Genomic DNA, 21169 nt, shown 5'->3' on the forward strand with positions numbered 1-21169 from the left:
TCTCAACTTCTAGTGCTGCAAAGGTTTATTAGTTTCCTCAGACTTTCATGCATAATTCTCATGAAAATGAACATTTACATAGGGAGGTTTTAGTCAAAGAGCAATTCTTAAGGAGAGTAGAGCAGAGCACAAACCACCGACCCAGACTTGTGCAGTGACCTGTGAAAGCACCGAGCCGCTGTGTGCATGAACCAACAGCTTGACTAGACCCTAACGATGGTGGTGCATAAAAGCTAAATTGAAAGCTTGAAAATTGAACAATACTTTGGTAAATACAAATACAAGGTATCTCAGGAAATTTGATTGTCACAGAAAATCTGCAGATAACCTGCCAAAGAAAAACAGTAAAGTCTTTGGCGACATTTGAAAGGATTCTTGTAAATTGCTGGATTGTGGGGAGGGAAGAGTCTGCACATATAAAAGTATAGCACCATGTGAAATGTCCGGTCCCTCTTGCTGTCTGTTTGTTTATGGTGTTACAGGGAGCCGGATGTGATAAAGACATAGATCCTGGCGAGGAACGAGGTGAACGTCCCCTGCCTCAGCAGCTTCATCTCCACATCTATCATGAAGTCTTTGGGCTCGCGGACTTGTCTCTGCAGATAGACGGCGCCCGTGAAGCTGTTCAGCTTCCTGGTGCTGAAGTAGCCCTCCTCGTTGCCCTTGACGATGCTGATGACTATGTGATCGCCGGAGTAGGCGGGGGACGGTCCGATACGAAAGATCTGGGCGGGAATGATAATGTTGGTCTGGAAGCTGAGCTGGTAGTACGTGATGCGGATTGGGGAGTTCTGACAGTCTAAGGAGTTACTGGGACAGCTAGTCCGCTCACAGCGTCTGAGGAGGAGTCAGGAAGGAGAAAGAGAAAAGAAAAGAGTAAATGACCAAGACATTATGTTTAACAAGACATTATACTGTAACATGAAATTGTAAATGTTTTATTGGTAAATATAATAAGTATCTTCCTCTTGTCAAACTTCGCTGTGAGTCCTGTTTTTGTGTGTTTCTCCAAGGCTGCATTTGTAATATCAGTGTAAAATAGTTTTCTCCCCCTCTATTGTGTATGTGCTGTGGGTTAGCATATAAGCTAAGCAGGCTGCACAGAGCTACAAGAGGCAAAAAGCTACTCAAAAGGTAAAGGTTTATATTTATCTGCCTAACTTTATAATTAACATAGGTACAACAGCTATAATAATTATTATTCTTTATTTTGTTTTTATATTAACAAGGTTGTCTAATCTTGTTTTATCATATAGAAATGTTACCAAATTCAAATCTGAGGTGCACAGACACTGAAACCATCTTTCCATCATCGTATTTATGTAACTATAATGATCTCCTAACAGCCTAGCCTGATCCCAGACAGATTACTGTCAACTCGTGACCCTCCATTTCCATTTTCAGTCTGACTCTGCCTCCACTCTAACTGATTTTTATGAGTAGAGGACTTCGATTTTGCCCAATCAACCACTGCAGACAAACGTAGCCACCTAAATCTAAACTTGTTTCAAGTATAAAACATATTGGATTTTAAGAGTGAAGGGAAGTGAAAGTAAAAACAAAGTATGATGTCGGGCAAAATTGAGAAAACATGCTGTCTGTGTAGTCATATCAGTCAGCATTCATTAACGTCATTAACAGGCATACATCAGAACACTCACAACGGACCAACCAAAATGTACTAAATGTAGCAGCAAGAACACTAACAAAAACTAAAAAAAGAGGTCATTTTAGTCCTCTTTTAATGTTTTGACATTGGTTTCAAGTTCATTACATTTCATTGCCTGGCCCCAAAGCAGATCTCTGAATAACTCGCACCGCATCAACCTGGATGCAGTCCGAGGTCCTCAAGCAGGAACTTGCAGAATCTGTAATGTGGCAATGCAGCACTACCCTGCTCTCTCGTGGAAAAAAAAACTGCTTGCTCCTTGCATTGCTAGTCCCTATCACCGCCCCCTGCTGTGAGGATTCAATGAAAATAGAATTGAGCTCAGAACAGAAAAACAGTGCCAGTGAAGGGAGCACAGGTCCTCCAGTGGCCACTTGCAGGGCTTTTCTGGCTTGTGCTCTGATTTTCTGTGACTGCTTATCCATCACATATCACGATTTACAGCCAGGAGTAAAGCTTGATGTAGTGCACCATAAAATTTGTACAGCTCATGCCAAAACAAGAGTGTCTTGGAAGCTGCTCCAATGAATCACAGAGTGGCACTAAAGGCACCAGGAGACATTTTAATCTCAGCTGTGTGTCTGTGGCTGCCAAGTCCACTCATGAATGAAAGATGCGTCTCCATGCCGAGCCAGGCTGCGTCACACTGGGGTTAATAAGGTGTCTCCTCATAGCATTGATAAGACGCCTCCTGTGGGCTGAGGGGAGACTGTGGGAGCTGTTTCTGTCCACTGGACTGCAGAGAGCTTTGGAGACGGCCCCGGGAAGCACCAAGCTGATCAAAGCCATCTGACTTCATCGTACTGCTCGATGGGAGTCATGTTCGCTTACCAGACGGCCACTATAGCTGCCACAGGTTCACAGCTAACAAGGCCCTTCTGTACTGTAAGGACATGGATGTACAGTACTTCTCATTAGAGGAGCACTGGCAGAGAGGAACTAAAGGGAAGCCCATCAAAAAATCCCACAGATATAGGTCACTGCTTAAAGGGACATTATGTAAGGTTTTTATTGCCCAGGATATTGTAAAATAACATAATAAAGTACATTTGTGAGCAGAGACTTTATTGGACCTATTTACCAATAAAACCTAGAAAATGATCTGCGGAGGCTTAACTTGACAAAGAAACATTAGAACAAAACATTTTAAGATTCTAAGGATACAGAGAAGAACTTCACTCACGTGTCTGACACTTTCTTGTAGTTGTGAGGGCAGTCAAAGGAGAGACATCTGAAGCTCCCCTGGAGGTTATAACAGGTCTGTCCGAAGGAACAGTTGTGGGTGCCAGTTGTGCATTCGTCAATATCTGGAAAATAAATGATGAATTAAAAGGATAACCACACTGACAGTGTGAAGCTGTTTGATTTTGAACAGACAAAAAATGGTCTTTTGAGCTGAAAATATACATTTGAATGTAATTCATTCACCTACAGAAACAGGTGACACAGGTCTCAAGATCTACTTACTAGCTGTTTCCTGGTCACAAGGTCTTCATCAACAGATTGATGTTTGAACTCTGTATCTACTAAGATTCCATTAACTATATTAAGGGACTTCTTGTTGTCTTAAAATTGAGTTAAAGGAGTGTTTAAACATTGTGAGAAACATGCATTCAATGTCCTGCTGAGAGTTAGATGGCAAGATCGTTACCATCGTTACCTGTCATGTCTGTCTGTTAAATATGAAGCCAGCTAGTGATTAGCTCAGCTTCGCATAAAGACCAGCAGCAAGACTCTCTAAAGTCTCATTGTCCAACAGCAACAACAACAATAATCCATCCATCCATCCATCCATATATTGTCTATACCGCTTATCCTTCAGGAAAGACCCCAGGTTCATCACATTACACATTAACATTAACATTAACATTAATTGTACATTATTTGTATAGTACTTTTCCTAACAAAGTCACAATGTGCCTTTCAACATTCTACAAAGTCACAGTCACAACTTTAAAGATTGAAAGTCACTGATGAAATTGTAGAAGATACTGAGCTTGCAAGTCAACACCGTGACAACATCCGCTGGCAAGTCTAGTTTACTGGCTGAAGAAGCTAGTAGGAGCTGGGATTGTTTTATTGACCTGCATCAAACTTCTGTCTGAATATGAATGAGTTATGTACAAAGGGTTTTTAAAGCAGGACATATGGTACTGTTTCTCTCATTAGTCCACTCTATTCTTTTAAACAGGCAATAATTTCATTAGTCATTATTTTTACACACACAAGAAACATTAATGAGCAGCCATTTCCTGCATTTTAACAAGTTCCTTTGCAGTTTTATTTTTATTCCCTTTAAGAAGTTTTTTTTCTAAAATTAGATATAAGATAAATGAATAAATCAGTGTTCCAATGAATTCAACTGCACACCATCTTCATAGGTAAGATGGAAAAATACATAAAAAATGGGCATCACAACTTCTTCAAAAGTCTTTAGGAGTGGTTTTCAGTAGATGAGGAAAACAAATATGTAACACTAAAGTAATAAGACGTTAGAAATGAGAAATCAGTGGATACAATCCATTTCATAATGTGTTCCATAACATTTAATAGACATGCCCAGGGTCACTGAAGCCTTACCTCTACACGTGCGTCCATTGGCAGACATGACATATCCAGTCGGAGGACAGGTACACTGGTAGCTGCCAGCAACATTAACACACTGGAAGGCACAAAGGTTTCCGATGCTCTGCGAGCACTCATCAATATCTGTTAGGACACACACATCTCGTCAGTCAGATTAGAGCCCTGTGTGGGAGCCAAAGGCAGCTTCACATAAAGCAGTGGGACTTTTCCTCCTTATCTGTGTGTGCATGTAAATGGTAAATGGTCTGTATCTGTAGAGCGCCTTTCTAGTCATTTTGACTACTCAAAGTACTTTTACATCACATCCTCATTCAGGAGGATTCTAAGTTGGAGGAGACTATTCTTTCACACACACTGAAGCTGCTTCAGGAGCAAGTTGGCGTTCAGTGTCTTGCCCAAGGACACTTCGACATGCTGACCGCTGAACTTCCAATTGATGGACAACCTACTCTACTTCTGAGCCACAGCTGCCATGTGTGTGTGTGTGTGTGTGTGTGTCTCCACCTGCGTGACTATGCCTTCCTGGATTAGCGACAGAAGCTACCTTGAGGCCCTGTCACCCAAAACAAAATAACATTTCTTATTTAATTTAATGTAGATCTTTTCATATGACTATAACGTCTCTGTCTTCCAAATAATTGACTAGATTAGATCCTTGAGTTGAGTTGAGTTGCAGGACAAAGGGTGTAGGGGCTTTCATACGTGTCTGCTACATTGTCTTTGGAATTTAAGGGCTTAAAAGCTGCACAGTTCTTGTTCTTGTTTCAGCCACTTGGCAGCAGACCAACTTCCCAGCCACATTATTAAGTAAACCTGTATAATCTAATGCATCAAGTGCAACAGCTCTCTCACATGTACATTTGCAGTTTGCAATCTGTTCATGACTGGAGTCGTAGTTAGTGGTGGTGTTAGACTCAACACCACTGCAAGCTACGACCTCAACAATAAACATGTAGTTAAAGAGGTACAAAAGTGAACATCATTAGCTGATGGCTGAGCTGTAACATCAAGCAAAGCCACAGAAACAAGTGGCTCATGGAAGTCCAGTATTCACTTTCGTTTTAGATTTGTTTCTGTCACCAACTCTACCAGTCTTTACCTAGTGGCTTTGGTAGGAAATACCTTCACAGGTGTGTCCGTCCTCTTTCAGGTAGTAGCCTTGGCGACAGTAGCACTGATAGGAGCCATAGATGTTGGCACACTCCTGGCTACAGGGGTTTTTGTCACATTCATTAACATCTAAGCACAGAAAAGAAAAGACATGATTAGAGTTGTTCCCGTTTTTTTATCTTCTTAGAGGACAAGGCTGAACCTATTCCACGTTTCTCTTACTGTCAACAAATCCTCTGAAAAGAAAAAAAAACTAAAAATGCGTTAACTTGTCTCTCAATACTCGTTCATCTCTCCCCTTTTCTGACCCACTGGCTCCTACTGAAGATGTCAATCTTTAAAAATGAGTCAGAAAGTCTCACATGTCTCAGTACTTTTCCAAAACAGCTGGTCTCTCTAATGTTTAGCAAATATTACTCACACAAAGGAAATAGTGCATTTGTTGTTTTCAGCTGTGACACGTTTGGTGCCCTAATGAGGATGTCTGGCTGCACGGTGCTAAATGCAGGATTGAAAAATAAACAACACAGCGTGTGTTCATGGTGATCGATGAACAAGTCTAACGACATTATTACGTTCAACAGTATGATGGATGTACACACATGCACACTTGGATGTAAATCCAGCATTTTAACAGGCAGAGAAATGAGAAATGAGCAGCACCTACGGAAACAGCATCAAATGAAAACGAAGACCTAATGTAGTGTTTCTGGGGAAGTGCACTATGGACTTACCACTCCAGTCATTTTGAAGGTGTAACGATGCTTTCTAATGCTATTTGTTAATAAATTGAGTATCTGGAACGAATTAATCTGAAAAGCGCTGATCAAAATCTAATCATGTCTCTTAGACGAGCTTTTCTAAAAATGCAAAGCTTCACCTTTGGATCGTGACCAGAAACCATAACAACTTGATTAAGTTCCCTGAATAACGGCTGTGACAAGCTGAATATAATGTGAATCAAACTCCTGGTCAGCTGCTCTTTGAAGCACAGCCACGTCTTCAACACATTGAAGACTGATGGCGCCTGAACCTGGAAACCATTATGTATGCACATAAGACGCCTCCACAACCCAGAGATGGAGACTAAATTAAATTCCAACAGAAAACCGTTTTTGCTGATAACAGACTTACAAAAGACTCATAAACAGTTTTCTATCAGTGTATAATCTCGAAGTCTGTGCAAAGGCTGCATTTGTCTTTTGTTCTTAGAGGCTTACCCATATGCCTTATTCACTCTTCAAGAAGAACAAGACAGGCCATCTAAACGAGCATTCAAATTCTTAATATAGAGGAGGAAAAAAAACAGCCTAGCTTACCTTCACAGTTCTTGCCATCAAACGCTAGAGAGAAGCCGGCTGTGCATGAGCATTGGTAAGAGCCTGGGGTGTTTTCACAGGTCTGGGCACACAGCCTGCCAGGATACCGCCAGCACTCATTTACATCTGTTAGTGCAGAAGTAGGAGCTATTAGACTGCAGACAGATTCCTCCGGGCCACTGAGGACTCATGTGTAGAGTGACCTTTTCACCTTGTTAGCTCTTTTTTTTATTAGTTTTCTTGTTTTATATATTTTGATTAGTTTTTCATGTCCCTACATACATCTGTTTCTCAATAATTCAAACATTTCACAGTGGTTTTTAAATCAAAACAGTGTGGAAGCAGAAACATTCAATCCTATAAAATGTCTTTCTGTTTAACAATGGAGGATGGTGGAAAATACAATGTCCTAAGTTTATATGTGGATATTCTATTATGGGTTTTATTAGGATCACATAAGTAATGCTGGCAAAAAAACAAAACAAATAACCCCCTAACTCTCTCTCTCCCACCCACACCCAACACGACCCCAGACAGAAAGCCGCCCACCTCTGAGCCGCACTGTGTCTGAGGTTCCTTCCTGTTAAAGAGGAGTTTTTGCTCATGTGGAAATTTCAGAATCCTTAATTTTGAATTGTTCTTAATTTAAGAGTTTGGTCTTGACCTGCTCTATATGAAAACTGTACTGTGCTGTACATCTTCTCATGTTGTTAACACAGAATATCTCAGTCATTCTGCCTTGTTTTCAGTCCCACTGTGTGTGCACATCTCACAATGATATTGGGTGGAAACTCTACCCTGCCTTAGTTTCACCTGCCCATTTATTGTTATAATAAATGTCATTAGATTATGTAAAAAAACATGCTGTTTCATGTTGTTTTTAATGTACAGGTTCATGTTCTTTTACAAAAGACAGATGGTGATTAAGCTGGATATGAGCTCTGCATCCAGGATTACTCCGTTCACAGTTCAGTGTGTCTGCCAGTCTTCCCCAGTCTCATATTTCATTTTTTGTCCTACTCAATATATACAGACAGGTTTTAAGAAAAGCTGTCTACAATTTGCGTGTAATATAATTACATTTTTTCAATTATTGAAAAATTATCATGGCCTTATGATCTTATCTTATTCTGGGTTGGATCACTTGGGAAAATGAAACACTGGGGAGTTACATTTATCTCAAAAATACAAATTCAACACACAGTGTAGTGTCATATATTTGTCAACCCCATCTCCTGCCAGTCTGTTCTTGTTCCTGAGCCTGCCTGTCTGCCTGATCGCTCCTGCTGCTGTTTTTGGTCCTCTACCAACCTGCCTTGTGTATGAATGCACTCATTGGTCAGCTGCAGTTCTGTGAATATTATGATTTGAGAGAACTGAGATAAATAGCTAAAGATCCAGCCTGGTGCCATTAAACCTTGCAGAAGAAGAGGGCACAACAAGATGACGTCATTGAGAGAGCTCCACTCAAACCTAAATTAAAAACTGAATGGAAAACAATGCAGAAAACACGCTAGAAATTGGACATTTGTGTTTATTTAACTTATTTATTGAGGAAGGTTAAAGTCTCCTCATCGTCCACACAGATCTGATGCCTCCATCTGCTGCTATTTTCTTCAATGGATGGGAAGCTTCAGTGGACATCACATGCCTCATGTACCTCATAACTTATTCACTCAGTCTGTTTCTATTATACTTTGATGCATTTTGCTTTTATCAATACACCACCTTTTCCACCTTCACTAAGCACACAAACTTTTTTTCAATTTCATGTGATGGAAACACACATTGTGTTTGGGTCCTCTTCCCTTTTTTTTTTCAGTTAGCAAGAATAAAAGATGCTTTTTTCACTGGCCTTTCGATTACTGTTATTTATTTATTTCACCATTAGCCTCTTTCACACATGCATAGCAACCCTGAACTTATCTAAACATTTCCTGGAGGGTCTGTACCTGAGAACGAGATGTTTACACCAGTCGGCACGGACATTGAACGGACTGTACCCTGCCAGCTCCCTATTGCAAACTCCATGTGATGTCCAACTGAGCATGTGTGAACAGAACAGGTCACTGTTCCGAGAATTACAACGAGCGGCTGTGCGTGTTGATGACGTTTTTATCGCGTAACTGGCACAAAACTGGAGGAATATAAACACCCCAGGCCTCTAGTCTTTGCAAGTTGCCTGCATACTGCTTTCCACTCTGCCACTCATACCTCAGTTACACGTAGTATTGATATCAGTGGAAAAAATAACATTATCAAGGAAGTGTCGATAGTATCTTCAGTGTACTGTAAATGAAATGCTGCTATTTCTACAGCATACTACTTGTGTTACGTTCTGTATTTCCTGTAGGTGAGAACACGTTTGACATGAACAATCTGCTGCTGTGTGCTCCATGTGTGAAAGGGCAACTCTGGACATTGTCCCAAATGGATTCTCAGGACATTGTCCGCATTTCATATGATAAATTGGCTATATATTGAAAAAAGAATGAAAAATGTAAAATCCATACCCAAAAATACTTTGAATGTGCAGACAGTAAACCTTTTTTGCTTCAGTGTTTGAAATTTGTTCCCTATTTCATTTAAAATTAGATCCCCGTGCAACAGTCCCCCAATATCTGGAAATTCTCACCTAATTAGCACTAATTAACAGAAGGCTGAAAGGAAGTGTCACCCCTGCCCTGGTTATTCACACTGGACATCACATGTAGCACATACACGTTGTTTTTTTCTCACTCTGATCTCTGGGATTTAATTGAACCAGTGAGTTATTTTCTTCAAAAACAGTTTGGGCAGCTTAATGCTACAATCTCGTCTCACAGCCCTGACACAGCCATACGTACCGGTGCAGACTTTGCGGAGGGCATCGTACTGGTAGCCTGTCTGACAGTCACAGCGGTAGCTGCCAGGAAGGTTGTGACAGATCTGGCCCATTCCACAGCGGTGTGTCCCCATCTGACACTCATCAATGTCTGGACGGGCAGATAGAGATAGAGAGATAAAGCACTTCAGCAGTGACCCACTCTGCACCTGATTGGGTCGATCTTAAACACAGGCAAACTCCTACTACTGTACATAGTACAAACACAAACACTCAGACAGTCAGACACATTTCTTTCTCATGCTCACTATCTGTCTCTCATTCATATAGGGTCACAAAAATCACAGCAATTGACCTTCAATTGTCCTATTTAAACTCTTCAAACCCAGAAGACCACTGTGTACTAACCAAACTGTGTTAGATCAAAACTAGAGTGTTGTTAACGACAGTTCATGCACTGTGTCTTACAGCATCTGGCATGCTGGGAAGGCGAGTTCAACTGGCAATTCAGAAGCAGCCACTGGTACTGTTGGAGCCACTTCATATGAATATTTCAAAAACTTATCAGTTGAAGGATCCAAGCAGTCTTGGAAAATATCTGCGACTGAATGATGATCAATGAAGGGCACGAGCACGAGCCAACAGCCGCAAAGATCCTCACAGAGACGCCAAACTCACAGCATGCTCTGAAAGCCTGTTTACCTCTTGAACTGACAGTGAACTTAATATCATATTCAAAATTGTGAACTATGACCATGAACATTTTAATCTGTGTGAACTGTGAACTTGGGTGAACTGTGAACTTTCTCAAGTAAAACTGCAAAACTGGTTCCCCCTTTTTCCCATTCCTCCGTAATATATATATATAAATAAATATCTGTTAGAACTGCAAGTTGGAGAAAACAAGCAACTTGAAGATGGAACAACGGGCTCTGGGAAATAGTGACGGGAACATTTAAAAAGCTAAGTGAGACTAAGGGTTATGTAAGGCTGTACGTAGGCACTGTTGCGCCTGTGTATGAATGTCGGTATGTCAGTATGTCAGTATGCTCTCAGTCCTGCCAAGTGACAATGACAATATGGAAAGTGTCATTTTAAATAGCGCTCAACACAAAGTACAGCTAAGGCTTATGGGATCACTAAAATCTGTAGGATTCATCCTATGGGAACCAAAGTTTCAGGGCAATCCATCCAATAGATCTTGAGATATTTCAGTATGGAACCAAAGTCGCCTAAAGTGATGCTGCTGGTGTGGATTGAGAAACAGACTGAAAAACAGAAATCAAAAACAATCTCACAGCACGTATTCAGTAGCTGCTCTGGTGTTTTTGTTCATATCACGTGATGGAGCAGATGGAGTTTGGAGTTCTTTTTTTCATGTGGTAAGATCAAAAGCTCCAAAATGGCTGCTAAACAGACCTTGTGGTAAGACTGTTTCTAAGGTCAAGAGTGAACAACGAGCCTCAATCAACACATTCATTGATAATTAAATGAATCATTGGTAACTAATGAAAGTAACTAAAAGTGTTAAGTGTTTCTACTTTGCTGCCCACCCACATACATCCTGCCCTGTACTCTATAATGTACTCTTCACCCAATTCTGGGACCTATGTAAATGTTAAACTTCGGCTTAGAAAAAAAATTGAATTATTGTATATGGCAAAATGATATTTGCATGTTTCTGAAGTTCAAGGACATCGTCACAAGGGAAGAGAACAACTTTGACATTGATTTAAAAAGATGACGACAAAGACTAATGGATACTTTTCATCTTATGGAGTAGGGTAATGGATTGAAACGTACAAATCATTGCTGGTACATAGCCCTGAGACGATTAGTTAATGAATTGATAAGTTGGTGGACAGAAAATAAATACTAATATTGTAATGAATCAATCATTTATTAAGCAAAATGGCAAACATTTCCTGGTTCCAGCTTCTCAGATGTTAAGATGTGCTTCTGTTCTACATCCTTTTAAACGATTATCTTTGGATTGTTGATTGGACAAAACCTGTCATTTGATGATTGTTTGGAAGTTCTCATTATTTTTTGACACCCATCCATCCATCCAGCCACCCATCCATTGTCTACACCCTTTATCCTTAAAGGTCGCGGGGGGGCTGGAGCCAACGTTTGGGTGAGAGGCAGGATACACCTTGGACTGGTCGCCAGTCAACAACCACTCACGCTCACACTCACACCTACGTGCAGTTAAGAGACGCCAATTAACCTGCATGTCTTTGGCCTGTGGGAGGAGGCTGGAGTACCTGGAGAGAACCCACTCAAACACAGGGGGAACATGCGAACCCCACACAGAGCTGTGAACATGGAACCTTCTTGCTGTGAGACAACAGTGCTAACCAGTGCTTTCTGGCATTTAACAGATAAAATGATAAATCGATCATTGAATAAATAATATTAGTGTCTCATAGTGGTCCAACTTTGCTGCCCACTAAAACAATACACACCGCGTCCTGTGCATAATCTACTACATTATTTAATCAGGGTAGTTTTGTAAATGCTGCTTCAGTGCCTGAAATATTGTATATGACAAAAATGAAGTTGCATCTTTCTTAAGTTCAAAGGCATCATCACAAGGGGAAAGGAGCTCACACAGCAGCCAAGCAGACCTGAATGAAAGGAGTTTGAATAAACAGCTCTGACACGGTGCAAAGAAAACAACACATGAAGACATGGAGTGTGAGGAAAGCGTGTAAAAAAGTGTAGTGAGCGTGCTCAATATCAAACAAATATTTCTCTACACTCAACACCGGTGAGACTGAAGCAGTTGGTAAAAGTCTTTCAGTAGAACTTTTACTATTTAAAATCTTTTTTTCATTTTTACTATTTTGGCTCTTCAGTCCTGTGACAGACTATCACTGACTAACCAATCACATGAGTTGCTCTGGTCTGTCAGTCTGACAAACAAAGACATGACATTATGCAATTAAATTGTTAATGATAATATTTATATGATAATAATTATTCTAGCATTATTTAACTATGCATTTGAGCACTTCTCTTTCATTCACATCTTTCCATAGTTAGTGTTAATGCTGTTGGGATGAAGAAGGAAATCTCACCGACACACTTGGCTCCATCAGGGCTGGCGTGGTAGCCATGGCTGCACATTATGATCTTCTGCTGGCACGTGTAGGAGCCCACTGTGTTGATACAGTTGGAGCCTGGGCTGCATGGCTCACTCAGGCTACTGCACTCATTTATGTCTGCAGAAGCACACACAAAGAGAATCAAGCCTCAAGACAGCTGAAAAAATGACTGTTCCACAGGAGAATGATTGTTAGGATGTTTAATCCTGATTGACAGGCCTACTTGTATGTCTGCTTCCTCCAAGTCATTTCAACAGAACAATTATGTAGTCGCATATTTACTTATTGATTCGTTGGCAGTAATCATTTGTCATTTTAATATATAGTGGTTCCAATACCTGATTAAACTGTGGATTTGATACACGTGCATACTTTCAGGTGGATGTGGGTGGTGGAGACATGGGATGGGAATTTGACTTTAAAGTGACTGAGAATCACAAAGGCAGCTAAACTGAAGTGTAATTACACATAGTCTGTTAGCTTTTAACCATCACTATGTGAACTGATAAAGCACCTTGAGGGAACCAACAAAGTCACAGAAATACCAATAGCAGTAGCACATGTCAAGTCACAGAGTTAGCAAAATTGTGACAAGAGTGGTTAGCAGGACAAATCATAATAATTACTTCAATAAAAGAGAGGAAAAAGAAAAAGAAAGGAAAAAGACTTCCACCACAGACAAGAGAACTCTGAAGGAAGCCTTTGGCCCTCTGTGACTGAGCTGTAATGTATGTGCAATCATCTGCTGGGACTCTTCAGGCCCGATGATTACTTTGCTCTGTGTGGCTGTCCGAGGTATATGAGAAACTTTTACAAGGTGAACATTATGGCTACCTTCTGATATTCCCCCCATTCCAAGATGATAATGTTTTCCTACACACTGGTAAACATAATGTAGGTAATTTAAAGAAAAGCGGGATGTTATTTGTTTAATCCGTTAAACTGAAGGGTAAAAGTTGCGCTTTTATTGGGGGTTCATATGAGGCAATTTCTTAGCTGAGCACAGGAGCTTCCTGTAGTCTTGTCAACGTGCGGTTAACAGCCACCCACTGTAGAGACTCAAGACGTCACTGCATCCAGCCAAAAAGTAGTCCAGCTCATAAAAAACCCACAGCTGGTCTAATTTACACACTGTGCTTTGTCTCCCCTTGTCCCATATGGGACGGATATGTCTGCTATCTCTTGGCAACAAAGAGCGTATTTCCCAAAATATCAAACTATTTCTTTTTTTGAATTACGTTTTGGGGCATGTTATGCCTTTATTGGACAGCCTACGGGAGAGGGATGACAGGAAACCACCCTCCTCTCAGTCAGCTCTTCAATGGTCGTGTAGTGTGAGTTCCCATTAGCCAGCAGAGAGCGGCACTGACGGTCTCTCACCGATACAGTTGCCATGGGAGTCCTGTGTGAAGCCGCTGATGCACTTGTGTTTGGGATTACACTGGAAAGATCCCACTGTGTTCTCACACACAAAGCCCATACCGCAGTTATGAGTCCGCAGAGCACATTCATCAGCGTCTGAAAGAAAGAACACATCAACATAAATCTAATGAGTCATCTTTACAAACTAACCTACACTTTATTAAGCTGTGATGAGCTTAAATCTGCTGTCAACTCTCTGTGCTTCAGTCTGAGCTAGTGAACGGTACAGTAGGTGGCACTGTGGCTCAAGCACAATATGAACAAGTGTAGCATCCCAGATATTCAGACTTTCACTCTGTCAATGTTAAACTCCGGGTAAAGATATAAAATATCACTCGCTCCAACTCTGCAATTAACAGAAGTTGAGCAAAACTTCTTAAATGACAGTTATTGAATCTCATGAGCAATGGATGGAGTTTAAATGGAAGATTGGTTCTTTTGTGCCACAAGCTGGTTTCTCAGCAGTTCACATTATATTTGGTCCTCTGAGATTCGTCCGTTGGCACACAAGCCGAAGGTCTTATTTGGGTTTTTCTCTACTGATCATCATCATCAGAGGGATACATTTCCAACAGCACCGCAGAGATCTCCTCTTTCTTTCATGCAGCTAATTAGTTTTTCCCCTGTTGGATAGTTGACTAAATATTACCTTCATTATCTAGCTACATTGATTAGTCCTCCCCGGTGCTGATGACACAAGCCACAGAGCTTCAAAGTTTGTTACTGCCCGAGCAATGCTGCCTCTCTGGGTGATTATCTTGTCACATACTGAACCTGGACATCTGCTGAAGCACAAACATCACTACTGGGGCCGAAAAACATTATCATGAATCTTAATGAAGCCTTGCTGATCAAGCTAAATGAAGTCATGGCCACAGACCCAGAATCTCATGAAAATGATATTATTCACCTATCTCTGTGACATTGCTCTGACAATTTTGTGTGGTTCCTTCTGCCACTAATGTTGACTATTTATCTAAACAGGGTTTGAGGGGGAAAATGAGGTGTCTAAATATATCCTGTTCCTGCTAAAGAGCCTCTTTGAAAACAACTGTCTACCATCAATAATTCCAGGACACTCCAAGAGCCTCAATGCCTATTCATGATGCACTACACTGCAGACTTGTATTCAGGGATTTGTGAGAGCTTAAGGGGCGCTTAAAGGACAAATTATTCTTGGTTTTCAGCAATACAATTAGAAAGAGCAATAGAGGGTATATGATGACAAACTTTAGGACCACAATAGCCTGACTGTGCATGCATGTGCATCTATTACGCAGTCCCTCAGCATGAGCCAGGGTTTTTGGACTAGTGCTGTTGCTGGATCCTCTCTAAATTGCTGAGAAACTGGCAACACTGAGTAACAAACTCCGACACTAAAAAATACGAGCCTCGGCCAAGCATAAGTGCCAAGTTGTGTTATGAGGTGGAAATGCGCTGAAAAGTAATGTTTAGAACAACATGAAGGCTGCTACTATATCTGAATGACTATTTCATACGGTGCTATACACATTGCACCTCTGTATCCTGAGGTAACATGAACAAACTGGACTCATTTAAAGCTCATGATTAATGTACGTGGTCAACGTTCAGTACCAATAAATAAAGAGTCCTGTGTGACCTGCAATTTACTTTACCTTTTTATCAACACTAACCATGGCTTCCTTCCTTTAAAATAAGAAATAAATAAATAAAAAAACATGCTGAATTTGACCATAAAAAATTATTTCATTGAAAATAATCCAGGATTTGCAGAATTGTCCAAAAGTGGCATTACAGTCTGGCACGAGGGTTGTGGTTTCCTTTTACTGTCCTTTCTTATTTTTGCTCTCTTACCACTAAGTTAAAATTCCTGTGCTGCAAAATGAAGAGGACATCATCAGCATTTCCACTGCCTACTTTAGTGGCTCTGGAAATGACTGCTGGGTAAATTGGCTTGATGAAATACATCAGGAACAACGAACTCACCCTCGCAAATACTGTTCCTCAGCTGGTAGCCAGCAGGACATGTGACCTGCAGCTCGCATACGAATGAACCCACTGTGTTCACGCAGTGCTCGCTGGGTCGACAACTGTGTTTGTTGGTGACGCACTCGTCCACATCTGCGATAGAAGAACATGGGTGAATGACAGTGGAGAGAGTAAAATGGTAAATGGTCTCTATTTGTATATCACCTTTCTAGTCATTTCGACTACTCAGAGCGCTTTTCCATCACATCCTCGTTCACCCGTTCACACATCATTCATTCAGGAGGAATCTAAGTTGGAGAATCTAAGTTCTTTCAAACACATTCACACACTGAAGCTGTTTCAGGAGCAAGTGGGGGTTCAGTGTTTTGCCCAAGGACACTTCGACATGCTGACTCATAGGAGCCGGGGATCGAACCAGCAACCTGCCGCTTGATGGACGACCCACTCTACCTCTGAGTCTGAGTGTGAGCCACAGCCGCCCAGAGGGAGACGGACAGAGGGTGGGTGACTATGAGGTGGAGCTGAAGCAGACAGGGCCTGTACGTAACCCCCCCCCCCCCCCCCCCCCTAACAAAGGAAGGGATTCTTTTATCGAGGAGTTTGAGGGATGCCAGGAAATTACATGTTTTGCTTTTGCCTGCATGGAAATCACTGGCTGGGAAGCTGCCAGGAGAGACTGAGATGCTTTCAGATTCAACTGAAAACATAAAAGTCATCTATTTGTGTAGTCCAAATCAAGTGAAAGTGGTTTTCAAATTCAGTGTGGATATTTTTCTATTAGTGAAAGGAAGAAAAAGGGGGTCTTTCAGAATAATCACAAATGCTGTGTTACCCTCAAAGTCTCTGAGTGGGGGGGGGGGCAGCGGAAACACACTGGTGACTCATGTACAAACCAAGGACAGACTGTTTTGTTTGTATCAATCAGCTTATATAGCGCCAATTCAAGACCAAATGATTCAAAGACTCAAAATATTTTGAAAGATTCTGAAATATCTGCTTATTTGGAGAAATCAGTCAGTTGTCTATTCTCTGAAGTGTGTTTGTTTATTTGGCTGAGACATTTCTTCATCAAAGGTCACACTACCTTGATATGTTAGGGTTTTAGTGTGTTTCTACACACAGACTTCAATAGAACTGGCACCGAGCAAAGCATCACAACATTGGCAAGATGATGTCATGACTTGTTTTTTTTAGTTCCCTTGCGCTTTAACAGGAACAATCCCCAAACAGAACCCGGCTCAGAGGTGGGCGGCTTTCTGTCTGGGGCTGTTTGCAGCAGTACTGATGATTAGAGCTGCACTAATCAAAACTTTTCTATTGTAATGTGAAATGGGTCATTCATATCGATGAATTCACTAAGAATTATTCAATAAACTTCCCCTCAGCCCTATATGGAGCTCTTTATGGTCTTTCAGCTCATTGCTTTAGTTTTTTAGGGCCTGCAATTTTAATGTTTTACTTCAGTTCAATCAATCCCTTATCCAGATACAGTTAGAATCTGATAAACTCACACAATTTCTCACATATTTGCCATAACATCTCTGTATAGTGATAATATATCCATGGTGTGCTTACAGGTGGTTCAAAATCAATACTGCTATAAGGACCACAGCACTGAGCATCAGAATTACATCTCACTTGCTAAATAGCAGCTAATCTAGCTTGCAAACTGTCACTAGCAAGTAATGCAAGCTGAGGTGCAGCACAATCCACATGAGCTAGAAAGCAAATACAGGCTGAGGTTCAAAGTTTGTGTTCCTTTTTGTGTTGTATCATCTGGCTCTTAGTCAGTGTTACACTCCGATAATGATAGTAACGCTGATGATTCATTCTTCATAAAACTATGTTTAAAATTAAATGATGTGATTGGCCATATACAGAGAAACAATGTCATTCTCACTGGTGTATCCACAGACGGGGGGGGGCATCAATAAACTCCATCCCGTATAGTTTTATTATTTTCTCCAAACAAAGCACAGGACACGGTTTTAAAAAGCTGACATGTATATGGTGGTAGAAAAAAAACAGGTGAAATCATTTTTTAGAGATTTGTTATTATTCCCATTGATACTGTACACAGTTCCCTCACAGAATGTGTCCTGGGTGCTGTTTGGTGGACCATTATATCAACTCTTGGACAGTTTTGACTGGGCTGCTTTGACTGATATTTTTGTTGTTATGCTTGTGTGAAGTAAAATACACAGTTGCAAACCTTTAAATGTGCATCAGTCAAACAGCACCACAGCTAGTAAAGAGGAGCTGCTGATTTATGACACTGGTGGGCTCATGCCAAGACAGTGGATCGTCACTGTGTTGTGACTCATCCTTATCAAACTGCCGCATTCCCTTATCATGCATCGCAGTGCATGACCGATTAGCTGGATGCGCTGATAGCATTGGACTGGGATTATTATGTGTGTATCTTCGCGCTTGTGTGCATGCGGGAGCGTGGCAGTCACCCAGATTTGAAGATCACCCCAAAACATGGCGCATTCCACAGGGAACTTGACGAAGAGAAACAAGCAGAGACAAGAGGGGAACATATTCTCCTGTGTTTCCTGTGTATCTGTTGGCAGTCCCTTGCTGAAATGCCTTTCTTGACTTTCAAAGCTTTTGCTACAGGGAATTTGAATGAACTGTGTGCCTTACAACACCTTCCCACAGGGAGCAGGAAGAGGAAAAACACTGATCTGAGGTTTTCAGCATGTACCTGGTTTGTGAGAAACATCCTGCAGTTCTTTTCCTGTAGGGTTATTCACCTCAGAAAACTACACAATCATCACCTCTCACAGCAAACAACATAGTTTATTGTATTATATGAAGCCTCTGTGGATTTGCAGCACTCACATTCATCTTACTCAGTAAAATGAACTATTTCCCCTTGTGACATTGTGTAACACTGTAGTCTACAGGACTCGTGCTGCACAGGCAGTGCAGTGGTGACATATTGTTGTTTTGGGGCCCGTCTTTGCAAATGTCGCTGTTTGTTCCCCGACCGACAGACATCTGTTGTCTTCGTTCTAGGGAAGATATTTCCGGGGGCAAGTTGTGCTGAGCACTGAGTCCGCCTCGTCCTCTGGGCCCTGCTCTCCGTCAAGCCTTGGGATGGACGGGAGTGTTTCCAATGTTGCGTATTGCCAGTGGTGCAGAAAGTCGCTTTTGCCTTCAACTCTGGTGGCCAGCATTATTTCCTTTGCGTCATTTGAGAAGGAAAAAAAAAACTAAAAGGGAAAAAGTGCCTATTGCCTCAAGGTCCCTACCTTCCCTGACTGGTCCCCAGGGAGAGCCACATTACACAGCTGTGAGGAGTGAAGTGATCCAATACAAAAACAAAAGACTTTTTTGAAAAATACAAATGCTTAGTTGAATGGAGAGGGGAGGTAGCAGTTTTAAAAGGATTTCATCAAGAGACCAGGGGAGGCTGCCTGAGAGGCAGCGCTATTGGGTACAGGAGCAAAGACACACCCTGTTGTTCTTTCACACTGGGCCCAGTAGACGAAAAAGAGATTTTTGAAAAGTTCAAGCTGAGGTGGATGAAGTCAGCCTTGGCTTGTTTGCAAATTTGGTTTGAAACAGGACGGTTAGGGTTACACAGATGCAGACTGGGGGGACTGTGAGGATCACAAGCTGTGACCTTGATTTCCCAAAGATCAGTGACAGTAACCCTACAAAGGGTGCAGATAACCTCATGTGTATACATGGTAGCAACCGTAAAAACGGACGTAGGGTTCTGTTTCAAGACCAGTACAAAGCAGGAATTCTTAAGTTCACTAAAGGTCGATCCAAGTGCATCTGCGAGTCTTTGTTCACAGACATGCAGAATGCTAAGTGCAAAAAGAGCTGGGGGAGGCAAGATCTAAAACAGAGGGTAGGGTGATTCATTATCATCCTCCCTACTAGTCACATTAACTATTTCATATCTTTGAAACTGCTCTACCAATGTGGTGCATAATTAGAAATGTATTGTGATTAATAAAGTTGCATTTAATTAGATTTGGTTATATATTCCTATGAGAATAAAGACACTGCTGCCAGAACTGTGTGTGAAGCAACAGTTTGTTTGGTATGTTTATATGATAGCATCAGGTCCCTATAATAGCCCCGTTCATATGACCATCCAGGGACAGTGACGAGGGAACCTGCTTAACTCAGCCTTAGAAAATGTAACCAAAAACTATTACAATCACAATTCCATTTATCACATGATTATCACAGGCATATTCAAGCTGTGTTTGTGTCTGTACTGATGTGTGTAAGCTGAATACGTCTACTTGTGGAGATTGTTTAAAGCCCTGATGCACCATTGGTCCTTGTCTTTGTGCTTGTATGAAAATAGAGCATCTAGAGTGACGCTATCACATATTTTAAAAGGACACATCATTTTATCTCTGAGGCCACACATCTAAATTCTCTGGCAAGATGATAAAAAAAATTTAACAATGAGATGACCTTTACCCTGAATGGGATAAAAAGGCTTCTGTTTTTTGGATGGGCAGGTCCACAAGGTTCCTGCACAGGGGGGGGGATAATCAGCGGGCCTTTATGACTGAATCATGCGACTGACAACGACGGATGAACAAAATCCAAAAAAAACCAATCCTGCCTGCAGCAGATTGTTTTAGTCCTCAGAGTGAATTTCATAAATAGGTGAAAGTGGCAACCACATGTGCTCAAGCTAGAAACCACTATGATGCCTTTGGGATTTGGGATTGTCAGTGTGATGTGTGAGTGTGTGCGAGTGTGCGTGCGTGTTTACTTGGGAAACTTTAGAATATCCATTCACAGCTTTGCAATGAGCAGAGATAATGGCAGCACACTGCTTAACTGCCTAACCCACACATTTACTATTCAGGTTGGGTATAAAGCCTTCTTCACACATCCTGTCCTGGTTGACACACTTATTCACACACACACACACACACACACACACACACACACACTAACACTAACACATCTCCATGGGAACAATTGCGTGAAAATTCACATTCATTCATGTGCAGCTGAATACACAGCAAAGATAGGAGCAGCTTTATTTACCCAGTAAACAATGTCATATATTTGGATAATCACATTGGGATTTCTTATAGAACTTCTCATATTTGCTAAACTCGATGCCAGAGTGCTCTACTGGAAACATCCAAGGTGTTAATGCTTCACC

The 21169-nt window shown here is 41.3% G+C and overlaps 1 protein-coding gene across 1 annotated transcript in view; it reads right to left on the bottom strand.

Annotated features, from left to right (window-relative positions):
• Positions 1 to 414: 414 nt before the first annotated feature.
• fbln2 (fibulin 2) overlaps positions 415 to 21169 on the bottom strand; it is a 52864-nt gene continuing 32109 nt past the window's right edge. The window contains exons 8-16 of the mRNA XM_070839351.1: positions 16009 to 16143; positions 13999 to 14136; positions 12592 to 12735; positions 9531 to 9659; positions 6685 to 6810; positions 5378 to 5494; positions 4250 to 4378; positions 2853 to 2976; positions 415 to 837 (exon numbers count right to left, since the gene is read on the bottom strand). Coding sequence (XP_070695452.1) covers positions 477 to 837; positions 2853 to 2976; positions 4250 to 4378; positions 5378 to 5494; positions 6685 to 6810; positions 9531 to 9659; positions 12592 to 12735; positions 13999 to 14136; positions 16009 to 16143 — 1403 coding nt within the window. The 3' untranslated portion in view covers positions 415 to 476. The remainder of the gene's footprint in view (positions 838 to 2852; positions 2977 to 4249; positions 4379 to 5377; positions 5495 to 6684; positions 6811 to 9530; positions 9660 to 12591; positions 12736 to 13998; positions 14137 to 16008; positions 16144 to 21169) is intronic.

The sequence above is a fragment of the Pempheris klunzingeri genome, chromosome 2, assembly GCF_042242105.1.
Source record: "Pempheris klunzingeri isolate RE-2024b chromosome 2, fPemKlu1.hap1, whole genome shotgun sequence".
In the NCBI taxonomy this organism is placed as follows: Eukaryota; Metazoa; Chordata; class Actinopteri; order Acropomatiformes; family Pempheridae; genus Pempheris; species Pempheris klunzingeri.